General features: G+C 40.8%; 1 protein-coding gene across 4 annotated transcripts in view; it reads right to left on the bottom strand.

The window, feature by feature from the left end:
- Erc2 (ELKS/RAB6-interacting/CAST family member 2) overlaps positions 1-25,790 on the bottom strand; it is a 925,224-nt gene that overhangs the window by 535,160 nt on the left and 364,274 nt on the right. For all 4 annotated transcript variants that reach the window (XM_051140768.1, XM_051140793.1, XM_051140783.1 and 1 more), the window contains exon 8: positions 21,430-21,597. In XM_051140768.1, the coding sequence (XP_050996725.1) occupies positions 21,430-21,597 (168 nt within the window). The remainder of the gene's footprint in view (positions 1-21,429; positions 21,598-25,790) is intronic.

Below are 25,790 nucleotides of genomic sequence, written 5' to 3'. Positions count from 1 at the left end.
AGAATCACTAGAGACAATGTGTTAAAATAAATCCCTATGTGAACACGCATGCCAGAGCCTGTTTCTCCAGATAAATTTGATTGGTACACTTAGTCCTTCTTCTCCAACATGGGCATTTTTGTCTGGGACCTCAGCACTCTCCAAAAGCCTAGGGTCAAGAAAGAGATCCTGGAAAGCCTTGAGATAAAGACATAAGTTACTTTTGGCAACTTTACTAGGTCTCTGGGCTTAAGTTTCCATATACATTCAAACCAACTTATTGGTTAAAAATTCTTATTTGAATTTCTATTTTTGCTCAAAATTCCCCCTCTGAACCATTTAGAGAACATCTTAGATATTTTCCCATTGCTAAGACAAAACACTCCAACATTTAAGGACAGAAAGGCCTTATTGGCTCACAATTTGAGGGTGTAACCCACCATGATGGAGAAGAAAAGGCAGCCAGAGCTTAGAAGGGCACCATAATCAGGAAGAAGAGCATAATAACGCTTCATGCTAGCTAGTGTCCCCTTTTTATGTAAGCTAAAACCAAGTTCCTTTAGGATGGCTCTTCCCATCTCAGTCTGATCACAGCAATCCCTAAAAGGCATGCTCAGAGGCTACTCTAGCAGGTGTGCCTAGAGGCGTGCCTTCTAAGTGATTCCAGATGCTCTCAAGCTGATAGTCAACGCTGGCCTTCAGAACTTTACACTTTGGTATCCAACAGCTACACTTTCAAGCTATAGCCTTCTACCACTTTTTCTCTAATCTTATGACCATCTCATAGAGAAAAACACAGTTAGCCCTAATTTCAAATCTCTCCATGGTCTTCAACAGGTCCAATGCTGTTTACAATCTGAAGTCTGTGACTCCTCTGAAACACAGAGAAATCACTTACCTGTGAGCTTCTATAAAATAAAAAATAAACTGCATGCTTCCAATGTGCAGTGGCAAAAAACAAAACAAAACATGAAAATAAACATTCCCATTCCAAAAGGGAAGAATTGGGGCTAGGAAGGAAGATTAGAGCAAAGCAAGACTATAAGCCAGCGGGAAAACACCAGGCCTGGTAGCGCCATCTCTGTTATCTTGTGCTCACAGCGGAACTCTCCGGGTTCCAAAAGGCTTGAGTAACCCACTTCTGAGTTGTGCCACTGTGCAGAACATGGTGCTTCTCTCTTACACAGGCTCTACTCCTGGTGGCTGCTGCCTTTGTGAATGCCCCCAGGTACTGGCATCTGGAACTCCCTTTGGTCGTCTTTCTAACTCAGGCTTCACAGTCACAGCCTCATGTCGTTTCTCCTGGCTTCCTTACAAGGACTCAAACCCTGGCACACACTGCCCAGTGTCAGTGACAACTGTGATATAAGACTGCAGGACCCAAACAATCATCCATCACTCATGCTTGCAAAACCAGTACCACATGGATGACACTACTAATTCCTGCTGTCGGCTCGGGTTGGAGCCTGTAGCCTTGAAGCACAGTTGCATCGGTTTGGTATGCTGACCCTGGAGACACACTTCCATAGGCAGATGCTTTTCAGGAGCGAGGCGCCCCTTTAGTGGCGGTATCTGTTTCAGTTTAGGCTCATTCTCTTCAAACAAGTTTGCATTTCACAGTTGGTACTTTTGATGGATGAGGTCTCGCTCTCAGGGCACATATCCTATTGTCCCAGTGCAGAGAAAGATGTTTCACTTTAACAGTTACAGACCCTTTTTGGTACCAACTTTGGGTGCAAAGTTTAGTTTGCTTAATCTCTTTTCCTCCTCAACAACAAAATGTGGTGGGTGCGTGGGTACACGCGCGTGTGTGCGCGCGCGTGTGTGTGTGTGCGTGTGTGTGCGTGCGCGTGCGCATCTGCCCAAGATTTAACTCTTTTTCACTGTAGTCCTTGATATGGGCAGAGCATAAAGTAACCAGGCAGCAGCCTGATGCTCTGTGTCTTCAAATTTCCCCTGCCACACAGATTAACCTATTTTCTTCCAATGTACCTTCATTTATTTTCTCAGGATATAGACAGAATGAAGCCAAACTGTTGAACAAAATATCCAACAAATGGCCCCTAACCTAGCTTCTGACAGAGTCTAGGTTCTGCACTTAAGCCTCAAGAGTTTCCCCCACCATTCCTTTTGTCCTATCTCCCCTAAGAATGAGCTAATACATTCTGCTTACAGCATCTGAGGGCTTGCCTATTCCAATTATGTTTGCACAGTTCTCCTTAAACCTAATTCCAAAGTTTAAGAACCATATAGCCAGATTTAGCCTAGAAATAACCCCACTTCTGGTTACTTTTCCTTTAGCCATAACAAAATATTTTGACAAAACAATTTAAGTATGTAAGGATTTATTTTGGTTCATGGCTCAAGCACGTAGTCCAAAACAGTGGGAAAGGCAAGGTGGCAAAATCTTGAGGCAATTGGTCATCTCACATTTCATGAACCAGAGAACAATGAATCCTCATGCTCAACTATTTTTATCTTTTTTATGCAATCCAGAACCCAAAGCCAGAGAATGGACCCAGCTCTCTTAAGAGTGGGTCTTATAGCCCCAATTAACCTAATCAAGATAAATTTTCAAAGGCATAGGTATGCCTGGAAACTTGTCTTTAGTTTGTTCCAGATCATGTCAAAATGACAATTATACTGACTAATGCAGAGAGACAGACATATTCATTCTCTGTAGTTAAGGTTTATTCTAAATCAAATTCTATAAGGCTACTTTGTATCTCTCTCCTTACAGCTGGGCTTTAGAAGAAAGCTGTTACTGTGACCTTATTTTCTTAGACTATCTGATTCTAGTCTCCCACCGTCTTTGAGCAACTGTACAACTTAATAAAGTATAAATATCTTATGACAATGAAACAAGTTCTAATCTACAAAGGTGAAGACTCTGAACTGTCCAATAGAAGTGACTCACTTTCTCTCTATACTATGGGGAATACAGCTCCACTGCCATTAACACATTCATTTTAGTTTCCCAAACTCTATGTTTGCCAGACTTGTTGTATAGTTTCAATTTCACCCTTGGTCCTTCACAAATTAGTGAGTTAAGTAAAATATTTACCATGTGTTTATTTTATAACTCTATCAATGAGAGGCAGGGTCTCAACCATTTCTTAAATTGTTGCAGATAATCTACCCTACTTGGACTGTCCTTAGCACACTGAATATGACTGTCAAATGAACTAAGAAATAAATGAACACAGTCTTTCTCCAAGAGTACATAGAGCTATCCACGCACAGAGTTTAAGAGTGAAATCCAGACTACCTCTAACCATAACCAACTGCATTGCCCTCTGTAAGGGTTGCCATTGGGATTAAAAGAAATAATCCATGAAAATGGACAGAGTGATATTCATGGAAGACTTGTAAATTCTCTATAAGATATAGACCTATGGCTAGCATTATTTAAACAAATTGATCACTCAGACCATTGTCCATATTCTAACTTCATGCAGCAGTCCCTAGAGTGCCACATACCCAACAGGTTCTTCATAAAGCCGATGGCAGTGGCAGTGTACCACAACAGTTCCAAAACCTTCTGGCCTGCCAAGCTTAATAAAGTGTGTTATCCATTCCTCCAGACCACTGCTGGAGATGTTACAGGCTGACCTTCTACTGATCCCAACATCATCCCAATGGACCTTGTTCCATTGTAATTTATTACAACAGTTAAATTGAATCCACATGACAGTGCTCATAGCCAATTCTCGCTGTGGTTCTTCCTCTACCCTTCCCCCAACCCACTGCCCTCAAAGATTTGTGGAGACACTGAATTAGATGATTTACTCAGTTCCAGATATTACCGCTATTGAATTCCTTTCTTTAATCTTGCACATCTACCTAGAAAACGATAAAGATGGTTTGGCGTGATTTGTTCTGCAGCCCTGTAAATTTATTATGAATGCCGAGTCAGTAATCTTCACTTGCCTGCTCGACTCTTCCCAGGCACGGTCTTTCTCCTGAGGAATTCGAGTTGCTTGTTGCTACTGACATTTCTTATATTCCTCAAGTCCTTATTTCCAGTTAGGAAGAGGCAGGTCCAGAAAGATATCTCACTAGCTGCAGGCACTACTGCAGATAAATAACAACAGGAACAAGCAGATGCTACACAAGAGTTTGCCAAAAGATGTCTGGGCAAATTAGCACCTCCTGTGAGCCATAAGGCAATTTCAATTGCTACAATTGATGTTCATGATGTCCCCGCAGCTCCACACTGGGACGGTGCCTCGAGTGCTTTGCTTATCTGGAGTTACTGATTCTGTAAGCACTGCAGACAGTGCTTTTCTATCGTCCTCTCGCTCTGCACTAATCTGTGCTGGCACTCTAACTAGAGGACTTATCTAACAACAAGCTAGTGTGTCAACTACCATCACACTTAGCCCACTCTGTGCAGTCCCCACAGCCTTGATTATAGAGACTACAAAAGCATCAAAAGATGGATTAAAGGATGAATTATTCAAAAAAAAAATGTTTAGCTTCAAATTCTAAATAAAGGTCTTGTGGCATTGAAATAAAAAAAAATGTATAAACCACAGAGAAATGTACAACAAATGTTTGAATTACAAACGGAAATGAAATGCCAAGCCAAAAGCTCAATTATGGTTCCACAATAATACCATTTTCTAAGAGTTTAGATTTGAACACAGCAAATAACAAATATGGCAAGTTCCATGTTTACTAGAAGATTATCTTACAGTATCTGTAAATAGACAAGTATATCAATTACCCCGAGTGTTTAACTAGTTCTGTATCTGTGACACTCAGTCAACATCTATAAAAAAATATTTTGAGGGAGATTTAAAATAATACAGAGTAAAATTAGCTGATATATGAATGAGTAAAAGCAGTTATTACTATGACCAACTTAAATGAGAAAATAAATGCTTCACTCCATTTTTTTCTAAATTTCACATTATAAACCATAAATATTAATTTTTCCTGTTAAAGTAAAATATTTAGTTTGTTCACTGCCTTATAAAAGTAAATAGATGGATATGTCATGTAGAGTCAAAAGATTCCATTTTAAAGGTCTACATCTGTTTTTTTTTTTTTAATGTGTAAAGTATCATTTCTTTGCTCAAAAAATTTTAATGCATACTTATCTGTGATTTACTTTAAAATAAAGTATTGTGTTTCTTAAGAAATAAAAGATAAGCAACAAACAATGAGAAAGCTCAGGCTTCGGGGGAAACTTCATACCTCCATACTCAACAGGGTCAACTCACACCTTTAAAATTTCAGCCAGCTCCATATGTCTGAACCAGGAAGAAGTCAGTGTCTGCTCTCAGGCACTCTCTATTCTAGATATACTTTACTGTAAAATCTAGAAAATGGAGAGGAACACACACACACACACACACACACACACACACACACACACACACACACACTCATCCCTATTACAAATGGCAACAACATTGAACAGAGGCCCGTCTCGTTGTAAACATAAAACAAGGACTGGTTTCCTTCCCCACTCTGTTTGTTCCATGCCCTTTCAGCACACATGCAATTCATATGCACATATACACAAGCATGTCTCATCTTTCCTTTGAGGACTTTTTAATTAACCTCCTATCCATCTCACTTCCAGAATAACTTTGCAAGTTTAGCAGCAAAGGCTCTGACTTCTCTCTTCATTTCTGCCACTTGAGTTGGACAAAACATCAGCTTTCCGGCTTTCCGGCTTTCCAACTCTTCACTTCCTCATCTTCTTTAGTGTCAGTATTCTGCCCTGTCACAAATATGGCTTCAGGGCAACTTCATGGATCAAAGATCTGTATGGTTATGAGATTATAACATGGAAGGTTTTTCAAAAATGAGGTTATCTGCAAAACTACATCTAGAAGTCACAGCTTTATAATACACTATTGATAGTTGTAAGATTGATGAGCCTCAAATGCATTGTGGTAAGTGAAAGAAGCCAGACACAAAAGATTCATACAAAAACTGCCTGACTCCAGTTCTATGTTTTGGAGAAGGTTTAAAAAAACCACAGGAGAATGTTTGACCACATCCCCTTGATGGGGAGGCCTGGTGGCACTCAGAAGAAGGATAACAGGTCACCAAGAAGAGATTCGATACCCTATGAGCATATACAGGGGGAGGAGGTCCCCTTCAGTCATAGGCATAGGGCAGAGGAGTAGGAGGGAAGCGGGAGGGGGGGGAGGAATGGGAGGATACAAGGGATGGGATAACAATTTAGATGTAATATGAATAAATTAATAAAATATTTTTTAAAAATCACAGGAATAGAGGATAAATGAATGCTTGCTGGAGGTGGGAGCAGAGACTGGCCAGGAAGAGAGCAGCACAATGGAAGTTGCTGAGCTAACAGAGTTGTCTTGTGTCACAATGACGGAGGGGGTCACACAATTCTAAGCTTCTGTTAAAACCCATAGAAAAGCATATGGCAAAGAGTAAATTTTGTTGTATGTAATTTAAAGATGAATTTAAAATAATCTGTATAAATTAGTTCCAGCACTTGCTACCCAAGTTCTTTGCTTTATACTTAAAAGAATTGATAGATTTGGGGTTTATATTCTTATTTTTAGTCTAAAGTAATAATCTTTCATGGGTTAACTGTGATAAGTATTTAACTCGTCCCATCTATGTTGAGAAAACTCATGTCATATGTAAGATATGAACCTATCATCCTTGTAGAGATGGGGAATCAAGCCAAATGTAATTAACTTGCTTTTTACAGTCTGAACCTAAAATGTCCACCAAAGAGTGTGTACTGAAGGCTTGGCTTCCATCAGTTTGCACTCCTATTGAGAAGTGATGAAACTTTTGGAGCAGGGCCTTGTTGAAGTGACACACTATTGAAGGGGATATTTTGTTTCCAGGCCTTTCCTTCCTCCCATGATTTCTCTATCCATCTTTGTTTTCTACTTTCTGTCTGAGGTATATGGTCTTTTCCATCACCCATTCCACCACCATGATAGTCTGCCTAGCCACAGGCCTAGACGCAATGGAGCCTATAGATAGAGGCCTAAAACCTCTGAAAACATTAACCAGAATAATAAATAAATAAACAAATCTCTCCTGCTTTTCTCAGGCATTTCGTGATAGCAGTGATGGACAGTTGACTAACAAACATATGCATGACTGGAGTTTTAAAATCTTATAAGCAACAACACTGAGGTTCACAGCCAATAGTACAGATACACACACACACACACACTCACACACACACACACACACATTGTGATACATTTCTGTACATATACTTTACAGTTTTTTTCAATTAACAAAACAGCATGAGTACCTCACTATTCTTTTATGATACCATTTACACTGTTGACTTTCCATGCATAATTATACCATCATTTATTTGGATCATTCATCATTCTAGAATATTTTAATTGGTCAAAAAATAATTTTTTTCTTAAATAAATCTTGTGAACAAGTTGTGGCTAAATCAATGCCTACATCTTATTTAAAAAGAAAGACTACCTATAGGAAGGACCAGTGACTTAAGCAGCCCCAGTACATGACTGCACATTTAGTTCCCCTACAGAACTTGTGAGACCCCTTATATAGGCTAAGAAAATGTTGTAAACATGGTGGGACGGCAGAGGCTCTTTGTTCCTCCACTCCTGCCTTCTCGCCTGATTGCCTGTAGCTGTGCCTCCAGCTGTTCTTAAGTTCATAAACATTCATAATTTAGAGAGCTGTGGTGTGTGCCACCCTTCATATGCTTTGATACATTAGTGTATCATATGAGGCCTAAAGAATTTAGCTTCATATTTTAGCACTACAGGGAGAACTATCTCCACCCCTTGTCAATGGGTGCTATTCATCCCTGCATAACCTGTTTGCTTTAGATTTGCTTCATTCAGAATTGCTCACAAAAAAGCTATAGAATATAACAGGAAGCAGGGAAGACCTCACCCCTGGGAATGGATAACTTCCCATTCACTAGGAAGAATGTCTGAGTCAAATAGTAAATTGTGTTCTAGAAAAAGAAGTATATACCTTGTTCACCTCTAGTCAATGTTTAGAATGCATTGAAAAACACTTTCATATGTTCCATGAAGGTGTCTACATGACATAATTGCCTATAGGCTATAATAACCTTTGATTTACACCAGAATGCAGCAAACTACAGCCCATGGGCCAATCTGGCTGTTTGCAAAATAAAGTTTTATTGGAACACAGCCATTCCTACTTGTTTACGTTTACTTGCATTGAATGCATCCAGAACTTTGGACAGATTGTTCATTCAGTCCGTCTCATTTCAATTTTCTAACTAACATTTATCAAGCACCTATAACATGCCAAGGAAATTGTGCTGGTTTCAGGAATAAAAGGATGAATAAGACCTGTTGTTTCTATTACTGAAGTCCAGATTTCCTAGAGAAACATGTAATACCACATTCTTGACAATTTCAGCTACTTGATCTGAAATAACATAACATAAACAGTGTAAAAACAGTTGACTCTTAGCAAACATTTAAAAACAACAAACTCTCTCTCAAACTGTAAAACTTCATAGATACTCCAATGACTCCCAACCCGAGAATTCAAGGGTTTTGTTGTAGACAGTGCTCCTTTAGGGGACCATAATTTTCCTTGTCCACATCCTCCGAACTCCAGTCCTGTTTACATGCAACTGAATTTCTGATCAGTTACTTTAATGTACGCTTGAATCTACTTCCTACAGCTGTGTAACAAAATACATCCAGTTTACTGGCTTAAAATAATAGCCACTTGTCAATCACAGTTGTGTAGGTCAGAAGTGCTACACAGACATCTGGAGCGCATCCTGAGGGATGAGGTCAAGGTGTCAGCCGGGATGAACACTTGTCTGGAGGCTCTAGCGCCAAAGGCATGTGCAAGCATCCTCTTACTGCTGTACAAATTTGGATCTGTAGAAGCTTAGAACTATAATTTTGCTTCTTTGCTGGTATGTATGAGAAACCACTGCCAGCCTCAGGGCCTGCCTGCAGCCCTTGCCCCATGGCCTCTCCATTCTCAATCTACAGAAGAGCATTTAGGATGCATTGAAATTTCCTGGTCTTGGCAACCACTGACTTCCCTGTCTCTAACTTCAATAGCCAAACTCAAGGGGTTGGGGTCGTTACATCACATACATGCAGACCATCTTTGCTTCTTTTTTTCTAATTAATTAATGTATTTATTTACTTTATATCCTGATCATAGCCCCCTCCCTCCTCTCTTCCTGGTCCAACCTTGCCCTCCTCTTTCCCACTCCCCTGTTTGTCAGAGAAAGGAAGCCCCACCCACATACATACATACATACATACATACACACACACACACACACACCCCACCAATCCACCTCAGTTTATAAAGTCACATGAGGACTGAGCACATCTTCTTCCCCTGTGGCCTGGCAAGGCCGCCCTGCTAGGCCTACTCCCCTTACTAGGAGACCCACATGAAACCTGAGCTTCCTATCAGTTATATCTGTGTAGAGAGTGTAGGTCCAGTCTATGCTGGCCTAACCTGAGACTCACCCCATGGGTGAGAGCCAACCCCTGACACTATTAATGATACTAGGCTATACTTGCAGACAGGAGCCTAGCATAGCTGTCCTCTGAGAGGCTCCACCCAGCAGTGAATTAAAACAGATGCTGCAACTCACAGCCAAACACAGAGAGTCTTGTGGGAAAGTGAGGGGAAGGAGAGAAAGGCCTGGAGGGGACAGAGGCTCTACAACAAGACCAACAGAGCCAACTACCCAGGGCCTAGAGCGGCCTGCTGAGACTGAAGCTCCATCTCTGTTTCTTAAAGTAAATTGAACTGCATAATGTAACTTAACCACTGATACCAAATCCACCGCAGTCACACTCATCGGCAATAGTCAAGGTATGGAACGCCAGGCAGGTGAGACATCTTGGGATCCTCAACTTAGAATACTATCACATCAGTTTTTATCAGAATTATAAACTCGTTATGAACCATAATTACACTAACCAAGGACACTAACCAAGTTACATGTTTGTGTTGTTACTTGTTTTTAAAAACCAGCAACCTAAAATCTAAAAACAAAAACAAACAAACAAAAACCAATGTAATATAAACAGTATTAAAGTCCCAAATTGACAGATATATGCACATGACACATATATGTATATATTCCAGCCATTAATTCAGAATTAAGCTTCTGTTAAATTGTCTGCTTAAAGTAGATATATATTTTGGTTTGTATAAGTTGAATAATCTAGTAAAGAAAAAGGAAAAAGAAATACTGGAAACAATAGTATACTATTAGTACAATAGGGAGATGCTGTGGAGTTGTAGGCCCAGGAACATATAACCCCCACGAACCACTATTTGTGGGGGACACTTACACATGTACTATATAAGTTTTGAATTATGGACTTCCCTCACAATATACATTGATAAGTGCTAATGTGGATATGCATAAACTCTTCACAGCAAAGCAAGACCCACTGCCAAACATAGAGTAAGTGGAAAAGACAGACAGCAACGTTTCCTTCCCACATAAATAAGATTGATTCAAATCAAATGGCCTGGGGAGTATGTGGGAAGACAAACAGAATCATCTCCAGACTGAAAAATGTAAAGGCTCCACCACTTCTAATCCCTCTCACAAAACTGCAGGCAACATCTGGCAACTGAGACGGACAGATGTCAATATGCCAGCGCCCATCAGGGTGGCAGCCACGGTCAGGCACTCCAGATAATTTAATTTAAATCTTTTAGGGGTGTTTTATAGGTGATTATATGAAAACCTGTTTTGAACTCTACCATGATGAAATTAAATACAGAATATAAGGTCCTAACCCAGAAGCCAGGATTTATTTAAACATGAACTTGCATCTCTTGGTTTGGCTCAGCACTCTCAGTGACTGAGAATCAGTGCTCAGCATGATCTGGCCAGGAACTGCATTTTGAAATAACACAGATAATCGTTATTGCCACTTGCAAGTCATAAGGGACCAGGGGAGAACGTTTACAGTATGGAAGTCAAAATGTCACTCAAGTTTTAACTACATAATATATTTGATTGCTAGAAGACATAAAAAAGCTCCCTGCTGTGAAATTGGTATTGTAAATGGAGCAAGAAGTGTGGTCCAGCTATGTTAAGTTACTTTTGATCATCCAAACACACTGTGCCGCCTCTTCTTCCTGCCAAGGAAGTCACTGCTCCTGGTGTCTGGACTAGACAGCAATTCCAAGCCCCTCAGTGCCAGACTTAGTTATCATCCCACTCCTCCTCAGAGGTGAGATGTCCCTCCTATGTCCAGTTTACCTATTCCATGACTACTGTGGCCAGATAAGCTTTAATACTGACAATTCAAATAATACAGAGGAAAATGATATATATTCTCTGTAAGCATAGGACATTGAATATAGAAATTATAATTCATAAAAAAATTTCAGACATTGCTGTCCTAGTTTCATTTCTGTTGCTGTGAGCGAAAGAAGTTGGGGGAACAAAATTGTTCATTCATTTTACAATTGCAGGTTACAGTTCACCCTTGAAGGAATTTAAGGTGGAAACACAAGACAAGAACTTGAAAGGAAACCTGCTTGCTTATTCCACATAGCAAAACCTCCATCCAAGGAGCTAACTTTGCAGCCAATGAAGTGAGGCAGGAACCATAGAGGATGGCAGGCAGGCAGGATCATGCTCAGATTTTTTTATACGGTGTAAGAGAATGGTGCTTCCCACAGTGGACTGGACTCTCCTCCATCAGTCAACAACTAAGGCAAGGAAGGCTCCATCGTTCGGCCATAGTAGACATCTTCTAGTAACTCACCAAAATGACAGACACAAAGGGAAAGAGGGAGGACACTCTAAGTTTCTCAGGCCTTTTAGGAAATATGGAGGTGTTCCTTTGGCATCAAGGAGGTGGCACTGTAGCCGTCAAGGGAGTGCCATGTGTTAGCATATCTACAATAGGACCTGACATGCCATGGGCATCATGGGAAACAAGCAAGTCAAGGGCAGGATTCTTGTGCGAGGGAATCTTGTGTGAGCTGAGTGCATCAAGCACCCTGAGAGCAGACCCAGCTTCTTGAAGTGGGTGAAGGAAAATGACCAGAAGAGGAGGCCACAGGGAAAGGCACTTGGATTCAGCTAAAGCGCCAGCCTACTCCATTCAGAGGACTAACAGAAAGAAGGCTGGGCTGAGCTGCCGTGAGTTCCTTCCCTAGGGATTCTTGGCTTAGTGCACCAAAGGAAAAAAGGACCTAGACTGTAAAGATGTAAAGCAGTTTTCAAAAAAGGAAGGAAGAAAGGAAATAAGGAAGAAGGGAAGGAAAGAAGGAAGGAGGGAAAGAAGGAAGGAGGGAGGGAAGGAAGGAGAGAGGGAAGGAAGGAGGGAAGGAGGGAAGGAAGAAAGGAGAAGAAGAAGAAAGAAGGAAGAAAGAAAAGAAGACAAGAAAGAAGAAGAAAGAAAAGAAAAGAAAAGAAAAAGAAAGAAAAAAGAAAGAAAGAAAGCAAGCAAACAAACAACAACAAAACAACCAATAGCCATGCTCAGGAGCCAATCTAATGTAGGCAGTTCCTCAACTGACATTCTTTTCTAGGATATAATTAGGTTGGGTCAAGTGAAGAGTTAAAAATTGACTTAGCCAGCATAGTCCCCTACACTCACATGCATACATACACATCAACAGCATAATCATCGCTGTAAACCACCTAGAAGTTCTATAAAAGACACATGGAAAATGCTACATATATTGGCTGAGGAAAGTGTTTCCGCATACTCTTCAGAGCACAGAGGCATTCTGCTAAGCTATGTAAAATGTCTTTTTAAGAAACTCTCTCTAGTCCAGGGGGTCTAGATCATAAAGATAAGTAGGTAGGTCCACACACAAAAAGGGCAGGGCTCCCGTGGAACAGTGTTCTCGGTATAAGTATTCATTGCAGGTGTGATCTGCATAACAGATGCTGATCAGATTCACTGCATGACTCTAGCTTCCAGATGTTTTTAGCAGTCTCCAGCTGTGGCAAACAAAAATGCATATGCTCCTTAGGAAACAGGAAAGTGGGTTGCTAGTATACTGCATAGACCCAAGGCCACTACTGTGGCTGCAGATCCACCCTCTGCTCTTCCAGTGGCTTCCCGCTTCAGATGCAGAACAAGTTTGCTTGCACCAGGTCCTCCTTTTGGTGCAATGTCTATCTCACCACAGCCAGCAGAGCCAAAGCTGGAGGTGTCAGTGTGGGAAGAGCAAGAGTCATCTCTTCCTCTGAGTGCTATTATTTATGGGATGGCTCCCTCCCGCAGCCTACATAGGACATGCCATACCGGGAACAGTGAGTGTGTTTGACATTTTACTGGGACAAATGACTCTTCTCAAGGATGACAATGTTCTGAAGACAGAAGTAGATCTTAAAGAAATATCTCTTTGCCTGAGTTCTCCTTCATCGAGAGCTGGATGCATTTTGACCGAAGAAGGGTCCACATGTGGTAAGAATTTTTGCAAGGAGATGAAGGTATCTTCCCTATGAGCACAAAATCTCTCCCAGACCGCAGTACCAGACAAACATTTCAAAAGGATATGACATAAAAATGAGCACCAAGTTCCAGTGTAAGGATTGGAACCATTTTAGAGGAAAGGTCTTAGATAGATCCTGTCAAGGAGGCATACTTGGACAAAAGTTGAGGCAGTTTAAAAAGCCTGAATCCTACTGAGCTGGCAATGTCCAGGCAGAGACAGGGGGGTGAGAGGGCATTGTCCATCAGTGGAGGTAGCACCTGACAGCACATTCACTTCTGGTTATGAGCCCCAATGATGCTCGCCTCCTTTTGGCTTCCTAGTACTAACACAGTTGATTTTAAATAATCTTGTTCTAAAAGACCAATTACTGTGGTTTAGGGGGTATTCTTTAGATATAGTTTTATAGCTTAAACCGGCAAGAAGTAGTTCTGCTATAGTCATTACCAGGCAGTGTGCTTTTGATAGCACCACGCAGTTACCTAAAGGGTTGTTAGGCATGAATACTTCCCCTACCAGAAGGCCAGCTTCCTCAGAACCAGCGGCTGTCTTTTCTGTATAACATCAGAACTTGGAGACGTTACTCATAAATGGGAAGGGTGGGGTGGTTTGCACAGGAATGGCCCCCATAGATTCATGTGTTTGCATGCCTGGTCCATAGTGAGTGGCACTATTAGGGGGTGTGACTTTGTTGAAGGAAGCGGATCACTGGGGGTGGACTAGAGGCTCAACTCTGGCCATTGTGTCTCAGCCTTCCTTCTGCTACTTGTGGATTAAGAAGTAAAACCCTTAGCTCCTCTAGCACCGTGCCTGCCTGCATGCATCCGTGATTTCCATCATGATGATAATAGGCTAAAGCTCTGAAACTGTAAGCCAGCTCCAAGTCAGTGTTTTCCTTCATAAGAGTTGCTGTGGTCATATGTCTCTTCACAGCAAAAGAAATCCTAATTAAGAGATTTTTTTTTAAATCAGTAAAAGAGAGCATCCTTAACCCTGAGCTTACTGTCTGCCAGCATTTCAACCACAATAATCCTGAACATGTAGAAATTGGTGCTAAAGCTAGCAGGTCCATATACACCATGCACAGAAGCCGACTCCTCTCTCCCCTTCTGCCGTTCTCCAGGTCAGAAGGCAATCTACAAACCTGGGTTTTTTTTTCTTCCCCCAATATATAAAGTATCTCTACTTTGTACATCTGCATTGTTCATATGACTGAGACCTAGAATGAAAGTGGATACGGAAACTTTACCCAGTTTTTTTTAAAACAGATTTAAAGCAAATTCCTGGGTAGCAAGCTTATGCTCTAAGAATCTATGAGCTGCATGACAGTCCAAAACTGATCTGGTTTAAATATTGCTACCATTTCCTAAAATCATGGGCATTATACACTTTCCAAATGTACAATGTCATCAAAGTTTTACGGCATTTCCCTACAAAAAACGCAATAGTCAAGTAACACTTCATCAGCTGAACTTTGCATTCAGGTGCGGGGAACAAAAGGCTTAGGTTTCAGACCTAAACTAGTGCTCTCCTGCCTCTGGTAGCACAGCAAGTGGCTAGCCCAGTGAACACTGACTCACAAGCACAATTTTGTCACATAGTAAAATGTCCCATACCTTGGTAAACCATGGTGTGAAGGCCAAAAGTCCATCCAGAGAACTATGTCTTCCTGTAAAGGCTTGACCAGAGCATACCTGACACTTGGGCTTCTGTTTATTCAGCTCTGTTAAAAGACTATGCCCCATTGCTCCAGCACCGGAACAGTGCAGGTCACCAACGGGATGTTGCGGATTCGACTTGGACATGAGCTTATCATTACTCCACACCAACAGACCCTAATCCAAACCTTATGCTGCTCTAATCCATGCCTGCTCCAAAGTAGATGTTTGTGCTGAATGTAGACAAAACTCTTAAGTCTCCACATCTCTAGACAATGCATCGTCTTCTATACTATCCCCATATTTTAAAGTTAATTTTTTGAGAATTTGAAACATTGTGCATGTGCTTTGATCATATTAATTCCTGTCTCTCAACTTCTCCCAGATCTACCTCCCAATCCATACCTATTCAACTGTGTGTGTGTGTGTGTGTGTGTGTGTGTGTGTGTGTGTGTGTGTGTGTGTGTTTTAACCTACCAATTCCAAATAGTACTGATTATACACTCTTAAAGATTTGGCCATTCACTAGAGGGGAGTGGACCCATCAAGTACCATACCCATAAGGGAAACTCTCTCTCTCTCCAAGGAGCTATCACTATCAGTCACTCCTTAGCTAAGGGTAGGGCTTTGTGTACACTTCTGTCCTCTATGCAGGGGCTTTATCTAGCATAGGCTTGCACAGGTCTGAATCAGATATATCACTCCTTATAGATAACTTCTTGGTCACTATAGAGTTATAACAGCTCATGCCCCTTCACTATATGGCAGTGGTTTCATTGTGTCTTCAAATATATTAGTAAACACTTAGTTAAAGTGAAATGTGGGCTTGGGATGCATCTTCGCGCACAAAGCACTTGCTACACAAGCATGAGGCCAGAGTTGGGATGCCTAGAATTCACGTAAAAGTCATGCATGCTTGCTGGGTAGGAGTTAAAGACAGGAAACCCTGGAGCACACGGCTAAGCAGAATTGATGAATGGTGAGCTACAATAAAAGGCCTTGCTTCAGTATTTAAGATGGAGATCGCCCAAGGAAGAAGCTGGATGCCATCCTCGTAGTTCCACACAGATGAGCACACATGTATATACACCGTCATATATGTGTGTGTGTGTATGTGTATATATATATATATACGTGTATATGCACTACACACACATATATATACATGCAGAAAATAAAAAGGTAAAAAATTAATGTGAAGCTGGTAAACCCCTTCACATCTCTAAATCCAATGAGCTCATGATTTTAACATGTTGCCTAAAGGAGGTAAAATACATAAATAGTTTTGTTCTTGATTTTACAACTTCTAAACTTGTACTCAAACTTTTGCTTCTGGCTTTGAGGGGGAAGTTTATAGTTCTACAAAATATGTACATCAATTAAAGAGGCTACATGTTACCTAGATATTAACAATGTCACCTCAATTTCTTATCAACAGAATTGCCCTTACTACTCAAGAACGAGAATAAGCAACATCTGGTAAATCATAAACTGGGATCTTCCTCTTCAACTCACTTTCATACCTGGTGTCATCATCATACAAATTAAGGCCAATAGAAAAATGAAGTTAATTTATTCAATTTGCATTATCCGACTTAAATCTATTTTCCCAAGCAAAACAAACACAAAAGCCCCAACAACCTTGTAACTAGGTTACATGACCTTGGGCAAGCTTATTATACACCAAATGTTCCTTAGTTTTTTGAGGTAATTCTTGGACCTAAACTGTTAGGTTACAGTCAAAAGCAACTAACAATAGTGCATGTGACAGAGACTCCAACACCCAGTACAGTATACATATGATCAGCAGATGCCAGTTTTCTCTTCATTCACTGCTAAGGTTCCCTCATGGCTCAGATCTAAAATGTCCCCGAAGGTCATATGCTCTGGGCCCTAGCTAGTTTCAGTTGAGACAGTGGTAGAAACATAAGGATGTGGAGCCTGGCTGGAGAAAGCATGGCACTGCAAGCAAGTGCTGGAAGGGTCTACTGGTCCCTGTCTGCCTCCTCACCCTCTCTGTTTCTGAGCTGTCATGGGATGAGTAACTTTGTCTGGCACACTCTCCAGCCACCATGGTGGTCAGCTTCACCTCAAGACCCAAGCGGTAGAGCCAGCTAGCTATGGAATGAATCCTGTGAAACTACGGGCCAGAGTAAATCTTCCTCATTTAGCTTGATCTCTGAGTTTGTCACAGCAGTGGAAACTAGCATAATCATCTTTTGCACCTTTAGGACAAGCTTTGATTCCAGCTATTGTGACACTCTCTACTGGTCCCAGCCTCCCAACCAGCCCCGTCCCACTTCAAGGGTGTTTGGCTGTCTCTGCCCAGGTCTCCTCTAATCATCTTTATTAATTACCAAGAACTTCAACCATTCTCTGGAGAGATCTAGACAAAAGCGTTTTTAACTCTTTGGTGAAGCTTCAGTGATGCAATGGAACTTTCATTTGCTTGTAAAATGAAAGCCACTGTGCAATGTAGGTTTCTGGTTAAGCATAATAGGGTATGGAAACATTGAGAAGAGACTTTGCTGTCCTCTATGAGGAAAGGCTAGAGAATTCATTTATGCAACAGCAGAAACATGGGAAGGGGAGGGGTCTACACCCCAGGAATTCATTGATAATCTTATCAAAGACTCTAGAGACACCTGAGTGTCAACTGTCTTAGTCATCTTGTGCAGGGCATTCACCAGTCAATCTGGCAGGCAGAGGTTTTCCTGACAATAGGTGATATAGTAGACCCTGACCATACCTAACCAAAGGCTCCTGGTCAGCACTTTAACTCTGGAGTAAGTTCATTCATTCATTATAAAGTGTTTATTGAGCAAATGTGCTTACTATGTGTTAAAGATACAGCAGTGGAAAAAATAATAAAGCCTTACATCCTGATAATATCAATGGAACACTTTTAAAAGGCCTATGTTTTCCAGATGGTGAAAAGTTCTATTTAGAAAACTAAAATTGTAAGGTGAAAATAAAATTGTACAGGTGGAATTGGAATATATACATGGTAGCTTATGTGGGAGGGGCCAAGGTCTACGATAAAGTGCCTTTTGCTCAAGAAGCAAAAGTATGAACTATGAGATTAACATACGTAATATTACTCACTTATACTTGGATACAAGCCCTACATGGATGCCTCTGATAGTCCTCACTCAGTGGGAGGTCGGGACAGATGAGCGACTCACTACTGGAACACCAGGTGAGAGTGGTATGGAAGAATGGGGAGACAGAAGGACCGAGAGGGTCCAGGAGCCCCACAAGAACACTATCAAGGCTGGTGGATCTGGACCCAGGGGCACCTGCACAAACTGCTGTACCAATCAAGGACAATGTATGCCCTAAATAATCTTTGCATCTTAACTAGCTGAAAGGCTGTCTCTCTCTGTTAATAGTTAATATTTGTCATTTTAAACATACCTGCTATGAAATCTAAGATATCACCAAATACAGATCACAGCATCATTGTAAAAGCTAGTCAGAAAAAAAATGCTATACATTAAAACTATATGTTCAAGGGTCCTTCCACAGTGTTTAGAAGGCAGTTTTTTTCTGACATGCATAAACTATTGTACTCAGGTAATCAATTTTATTCCTTCTCAAGTCTCTGATGGGGTTGAAGACCAGCTTAGTTGTTTAAGGGTTAAGATGTTTTTAAATCTAGATCGATGTTTTAAGTTGATAATGACAAGATAGGATAGATATTGATTTACATTCAGAATTTTAGATGCACCAAGATAGGAAAGATGTTTTCTTCAAGGCTGCTAAATACAAATAGCCAAAACACTAAAATGTAACATTTATATAATTCCTGACTGTGTCATGGTTCTTCTTGCTATAGGTAGTTTATTGTATATATGTGCAATAATATAAATATATATGTAAAAAATAAAATATGCATAATAAAAATTTAAAGATATATGTAATATTACACTTCCTAATAGCTTCAATAGACAGTAAGATGCAAGTAATAATAATTTTAGCAGTATAGTTTATGTAACTGGTATATATTGAATATATATATATATATATATTGAATGTTCTCACATTCTCACATTCTAATTTTCATGATAAATCTTAAAAGTACAGCATAACTGTCATACTTAACATATTTCAACTAACAAAGTTAATAGTTGATAGCACAACGGATCTAAAACCAGTGCCCTATAAAAGTCAAGTCCAATAAAATGTCAGCACTATGAGAGAGCATGTGTGTCTCTGCAGAAGAATACATAGCCCATAGTTCCTAATATGACACGAGCAAAAGAAAGCGTAGAGGTCAGGAACAAAATTAAGTAGGGCTCTATGAGCTCTGTAAGAACTCCCATCTGTCAGCATCAGTGAAAGCTGAACCACTTGATGGGGCAGGATCATGGACGTGTGGCCTGTGCAGCTGTGTTAGGGCGTCTTCTTGACTTAATGATCTACCATTACTATCCTGACATTCTCAGTTTGGGAGCAAAAGGCTCCATATTTTCATTCATACAAAGACCTGTAACTTAGATGACTAGTTGAAATAGGAAAGCTCTGATTAGAGAGTGGCAAACTCTTTTGATATCTAAAAGGAAAAGTCTTGTTTTCAAGTTAAGGACAGAGTATAGGAATCACAAGGGTAGATATAAGAAAACATTTTGGGTGATGATGGTGTGATCCAGGTGAGAGACAGTGACCAATGACACCACAAGGAGGAGCTGGTTATTGCCACACGCCTGTATCAGCAGCATCACAGGACCATGCTGTCTGTAGTGACTTCCTGGCCAGCATGTTTCCTGCTGGTCAGTTTTCATAATAGCTACCCAAGATTCAGAAAGGCCTGTACATTTCTAGCATGTTGATTTTCAGAGGAGATCAGGGCTATGAATCAGTTCTTTTTCTTGCTACCTTTTAAAAATAACAATAATAAGAAAAATTTTGGATACCAAAAAGTGTATAAAACATAAAATGAGAATTCTCCAAAGTAAGACTATGGTGATATCACAAAATCAAGGTTCCCCAATAGGGAATAGAATGGACCACTTAAAGAAGAAAGAAAAGAGGGGCCCAGATGAGGCTGGGCATCTTTTTATTTATTTATTCATTTTACATCCCGATTGTACGATCATATCCACCACACTCCCTCCCTCTTCCCTGTACACTCCCCTACTCCTCAGAAAAAAGAAACCTCCACCCACCAACCCACCCCAGCACATCAACTCCCATCAGGGCTGAGAGCATCCTTGTCCACTGAAGCCAGGCAAGGTAGCCACACCAGGGAGGCGTAGGCAGAAAGCAGGCAATAAGGACCATACCGGAGACAGAGGCTGAGCATCTTAATGGATTACTGTGGTAACTCTTTGTACATTCTCTCCACTGATCCCAACTAAGTAAAAAATGGAACATTTACATGTGAACACACCACTCTCAAAATAGTCCAGATGGATTTAGCCACTGCTATGGACTAGGTGTGATATCTAACATGTATATGTTAAAAATGAATCACTAGTGTGATCTTATTAATAGGTGAGGCCTTTAGGAAATGATTGTCACGAGAGCCATGACATTCTGTATGGAATTAACAACCTTATAAAAGGGCAAAAGGAACTAGCTCGGCCTTTTCAGCCTTCCATCTTCATGTGAATAAAGCACTTATCCCTGCAGGATGGTGTAGTGATAAGGAAAGGCCCGCAGGAAGAAAAAAAAAATACCTTTCTCAGACACCAAACTACATATACTTTGATCCAGGGCTTTTGAGCCTCTGCAAAAAAAAACCGAAATATCTACTATTTATAAATTCCCCAGTCTGATGTTTTATTTTATCAGGGAATGGATAAAGACAACAAAATGTGATCAAGCAAAGTTTATGTAACTACAAAGCACATCTAAAAAACATCGTAAAGACACACTCCCTAAAAATACTAGTTAACTTTCATAATTTGATATTTTTAAATTACTACTTTGGAATTTTTATTTTTCATATATTTATCTTTCCATTGCCAGAGACTGGACTTGGGGCCCAGAACAAGTTAACCACATGCTCTCACCACTAGGCTGCAGCTCTAGCTCTTATTCCACGGGCCTGAGTTTTAGATTTGCATGTAAATTGGTATAATTCTTCTGTGCTTATGATTGAAAAAAAAAGATTTTAAGTCTCCATTTAGTTCTTGGGTTATCAAAGAGAAAATACAGAGATCATGCTAAAAAGTGATCCAGTGCAGCTATTAGTAAATTAAATGCCAGTAAGTAAAAAGTTGATAATTCTAATCTAAAATTTAAATGATACTTTATCTTCCACAGCCCTAAATCCCTCTGAAATACTAAACAAAGGTATGATAACAACTCTCCGCATGAAGGGGTTACAGGAGCTACTCACTTTCTTCTGAAGAACGTTGATTTTTCTTTCCTTTACTTCTAACATGTCTTTCAGATCGCGGATCTCTCCAGCTAGGGTCCCCTTCTCTTCTGCGAGGTCTTGCAGCTGTTTTGTTTTCTTATTGAGAAAAGATTCTTTCTCTTCCAGCCGTAATCTCAGTGCATCTACCTGAAATGAGAACAAAGACAAAAGGTTTTACAAAGAAGTTGTCAATGCCAGACAGTAGTGGCACACATCTTTAATTCCAGCACTCAGGGAGGCAAAGGCAGGCATATCTCTGCGTTTGAGGCCAGCCTGGTCTGCAAGGCAAGTCCAGGATAGCCAGGGCTACACAGAGAAACCCTGTCTCAAAAAAACAAAACCAAAAACAAAAACAACCACCAAAAAAGTCCCAAAAAGGTTGTCAATAATCAGTGCTGTTCTGTGGATAGGAGAGGCCAGAGCGAGCACCTGAGCACAGTGCAATTAATCCTCTCTCAAAGACACGTTGTTGGGGGCTAGAGAAATGACTCAGTGGCTATGAAGCAGTTGGCTGTTGTTTCACAGGGCCCAGGTTCAATTCTGGTACCCACATGGTGGTTAACAGCCATCTCCGAGGCAAACTGCGGGGGATTCAACACCCTTTTCGGCATCTGTGGACACTACATGCACATGGTGCGCAGACATACATGTGGGCAGAAAAAATCCATACCCATAAAATAAGAATAAATAAATCTATTTTAAGGTCATCTCAATGCATTTTTAACAGTTTACAATCTACCATAGTGCCCTGTTGTTCAAATAGCTGGCCAGTGATACCTCTAAAAATTCTATAGCGTTTTCTTGTGAAATATGGCTTTGCAAAATAGTACCATGTTCCCGTATTTGTTTCCCTCCTTACGGGAAACAATGTGTTTGCTTAGCAGTGAACAAGGCACACCAGTTCTTTCACATGAGATGCCTGGGAGGGAAAACATTGCTCATGCTCTGCAGGATCTTCCAAGAACACGGAGAACACAAAGAACATCTGGATGAACAAGATAGACACGTAGAGAAACTGCTAAATTAGAAAAACGCATGGGGGCATGAGGAAGCTCTGCTGCCAGGGAACAACACAGCCCTCCCCAGGCTGGATGATGACAGCTTTCTTTAAAAAAAACAAAAAAACAAAAAACAAAAAACAAAAAACAGGCAGAGAACATCAAAATTCCTATTTCTACCTGAGCTCAGTCATCAGAAAATCAAACACCCATTTTTATTTTTATTTTCTTTCTTTCTTTTTTTTTTTTTTTTCCAAGACAGTGTTTCTCTGTGTAGCTTTGGCTATCCAGGACTTGCTCTGTAGACCAGGCTGGCCTTGAACTCACAGAGATCTGCTTGCCTCTGCCTCCCTGAGCACTGGCATTACAGGTGTGTGCCACTATGCCCAGCTAACTCCCATTTTCCAAATGTTATTAATTAAAGGAAAAAACATAAGACTTATATATTTTCACTTGGGTGGGTGTGATATATGTCGTATATGTATGTGTTCCAGCAATTGTGTACACATGTATGTGAGGTTGAGTGTTCACACGTGTGCTTGAGTATGAGGGCTCTACAAGCTGACGGCAAGTGACTTCTTTAACTCCTCTGCACACTGCTTCACTGTTTTTTTTCAGACATGGTATCATCTTACTAAAGCTGCAGCTCACTAGCTCAGTCATAGTGACTGGCCCCAGGGCTCCTCCTGCCTCCCCAGCACTGCAAGCATAGATGCTGCTGTCACATTGACTTTTCCCTCGGCGCTGGGATTCCAAATTCAGGCCTTCGTGCTTGCATGGAGAGCATCTAGCTGACTGAGCTATCTGCCCAGCCCCAAGCCCTCAGTGTAAAGTAACATTCTGGATCCTGTGCACAGAGTTTTATCTCTAGATGAGACTACTCAGGTCAGATCATAGAATAAAACCACGGAAGTATCAAAACTACAAGTATCCATGATACAAAGAATATGAAAATCATTTATTTGTCTTTTCAGAGTCTCCTCTACTGATTTACATCACATTCTCACGTCTACAAACGCATACGATGCCAGTCTCTAAGAACAGCGGTGACATGTCCTATGAAGTCTTATTGCCCCTAGGCATCGTTGACTGCCTACACGTTTCCCAGGAGAGTCTTTGCTGAACAACGGCATCTAATACACTACTCCCTAGGGCATTTGTTTTCTCAATTGGATTTTAAGAAAAGACTAGACATCTTTGCTAACACTATTGCACTGCCATTTCAACAGACATGAATCAGGGCATCTGAATGCTTCTGTCTGTCTCAGATGCTGCTCTGTGGCTGTGAGGAGATACCATGACCACAACAGAACACCAGCAGTTAACAGCAGCAGCAGCAAAATGGGGTGCAAAGAGACTGCATGTCCATAAGAAGAAGACGACTGTGTTCCCGTCAACTCGTGCTGAGAATTTTTCTTCTGCGTAGTACAGTATAGATTTAAAAATTAAAAAGTGCAGGCTACTAGAATATCATAACTATGCAAGCTAAGAAGGCTTGTGAGCATTAGGAGGGCACAGCGAAGAAGCAACTTGAAACACTACAAGCCCTCATGTGCTAGGTAGGTCTGCTCCTACCCAGCTGTGATGACAATGGCAGGCAAAGCATCCCTCCTCCAATCTCCAGCCACAGCTGCTGGACTGTAAAGGTTTGGGTAGACTCTGTTAGGGAAGGATAATATTAAAGACAAAGAAGACTAGGATCTTCTTTGCTTAACCCTACCCAAAAATGGTGTGCGTCTGTGTGTGTGTACCAAAGCTGTATTCTAAAAGATCAAAGTTTTTTTTTTTTATAGTTTCTGCCCCCCAGGAAACAAGATGAAGCTGGGAATGCCCACAGTGGAGTGATGCCAGGAACTTGGGGCCATGAAGCACAGCAGTTTTGACTTCATGACTAGAGAGGATTGGCACTCTGTGATCAGAGACTGAGAACTGCAAGTTCTTCACATATGATAGCCATGCCTCTTCCCACACATTGGCCAGGGGTATACATGTGCCAACAGTAAAGACTGACATCCTTATGTCTTCCTGAAACCCTTGGCTTCTGCCTCAGCATCTCAGATTCTGAAGTGGCTCATCAATATTTAAAGTTAGCATCACCAGCCAACAGAGCATGGCCACCACTTCTCTTTGAGTTTTATTATCTGGTGACAACATATGATTTTCACTGCATGTTCAAAGCAAGATCATTGGTTAGTGTTTCATTTTATAGCTGTCATGTGAGAGAGTTATAATCCATACTAGATACTTTCACATGGACGTACTCAGTGGGATTTAGAGAAGAAATGATTGACCATGGCTGACTTAGCCTTGCATCCTACCTATCAAAGCAGGATGGTCTATATATGAACCAAAAAGGAATTCCCATCATCACAACTGTGAGATGTGAGGCCAAGAATGGAAGTGGAGAGCATTTGGAAGAGGTTCCACAAGAAAGAATAACACAAATAACATTCATGGTACTTTCACCATTTGTGATCTGGCAGTGCCCTGCTAAACTGTCCTGAGCCCAGAAGAGATTAAAAACAAGCCCCTCTATGAGTATTTTTTCCCTGAACTAAAACAGAGAGCAAGCCTGGCTATGGTCAACATACTACTCGCAACACCCAAACTCAACACAGCAGGAAGATACCAGTGCCAGCTGAGGCCTTCTGCCTGGGAGTTTATTTTCCATGAGCCACAAGGCATGAACTTGACTTCAAAGGAATTTGGATCGTGTCCTTCAATCACCTTCACGCTATCTTTAAAGCTTTGTACAGTCTCCTAGACTCAAGAAAAAAAAAATCTTGAGGGTCTTTTTAAAATTTTTTTTAATAAAAAACTTTGACCTGAACTGCATCCAATTCTCAACCAACATTAGCTCAGCTTGCAGTAAGCAAGTATGACATCATTCCTAAAGACACACTTGAACTTCCAGATGGTGCAAAACCACAAGCCGTCGTGCAGGCCTTCTGATGCTCAGAGGTTTAAGATAGTGAAGAAGATGCAGGAAAAAGTCTATGGAAAATTAGACTATGTTGTTCTAAAATGGGTACTAACGAGTGGGTTAAAGTTGTGCTTACTAGCATGCTGGTATCTGCCAATAGTATGCATTATTAAAAAAAAAAAAAAAAAAGACAGAAGTCAGGAAAGCCAAAAACCTTCCTGTCTAGTCATGGCCCAACATCAGGTAGAAAGATAAAAGTTGAACTGTTTGGGAATGTAGAATACTTTTCTTTGCCCCTTCACTCAACACCAAATAACTTTTAGAGCCTTTGACACTCTTTCTTAAACTTTGGCAGTTGACTCAATGATAACACTTGGCAAAGCAAAGAATGCTATCATTTCCCAGAAAAAAAGAAAAGA

The sequence above is a fragment of the Acomys russatus genome, chromosome 3 (genome assembly GCF_903995435.1).
Source record: "Acomys russatus chromosome 3, mAcoRus1.1, whole genome shotgun sequence".
Taxonomy (NCBI): Eukaryota; Metazoa; Chordata; class Mammalia; order Rodentia; family Muridae; genus Acomys; species Acomys russatus.
The sequence above is the reverse complement of the archived record's forward strand: the minus strand, read 5'-3'. Positions and strand labels throughout refer to the sequence as shown.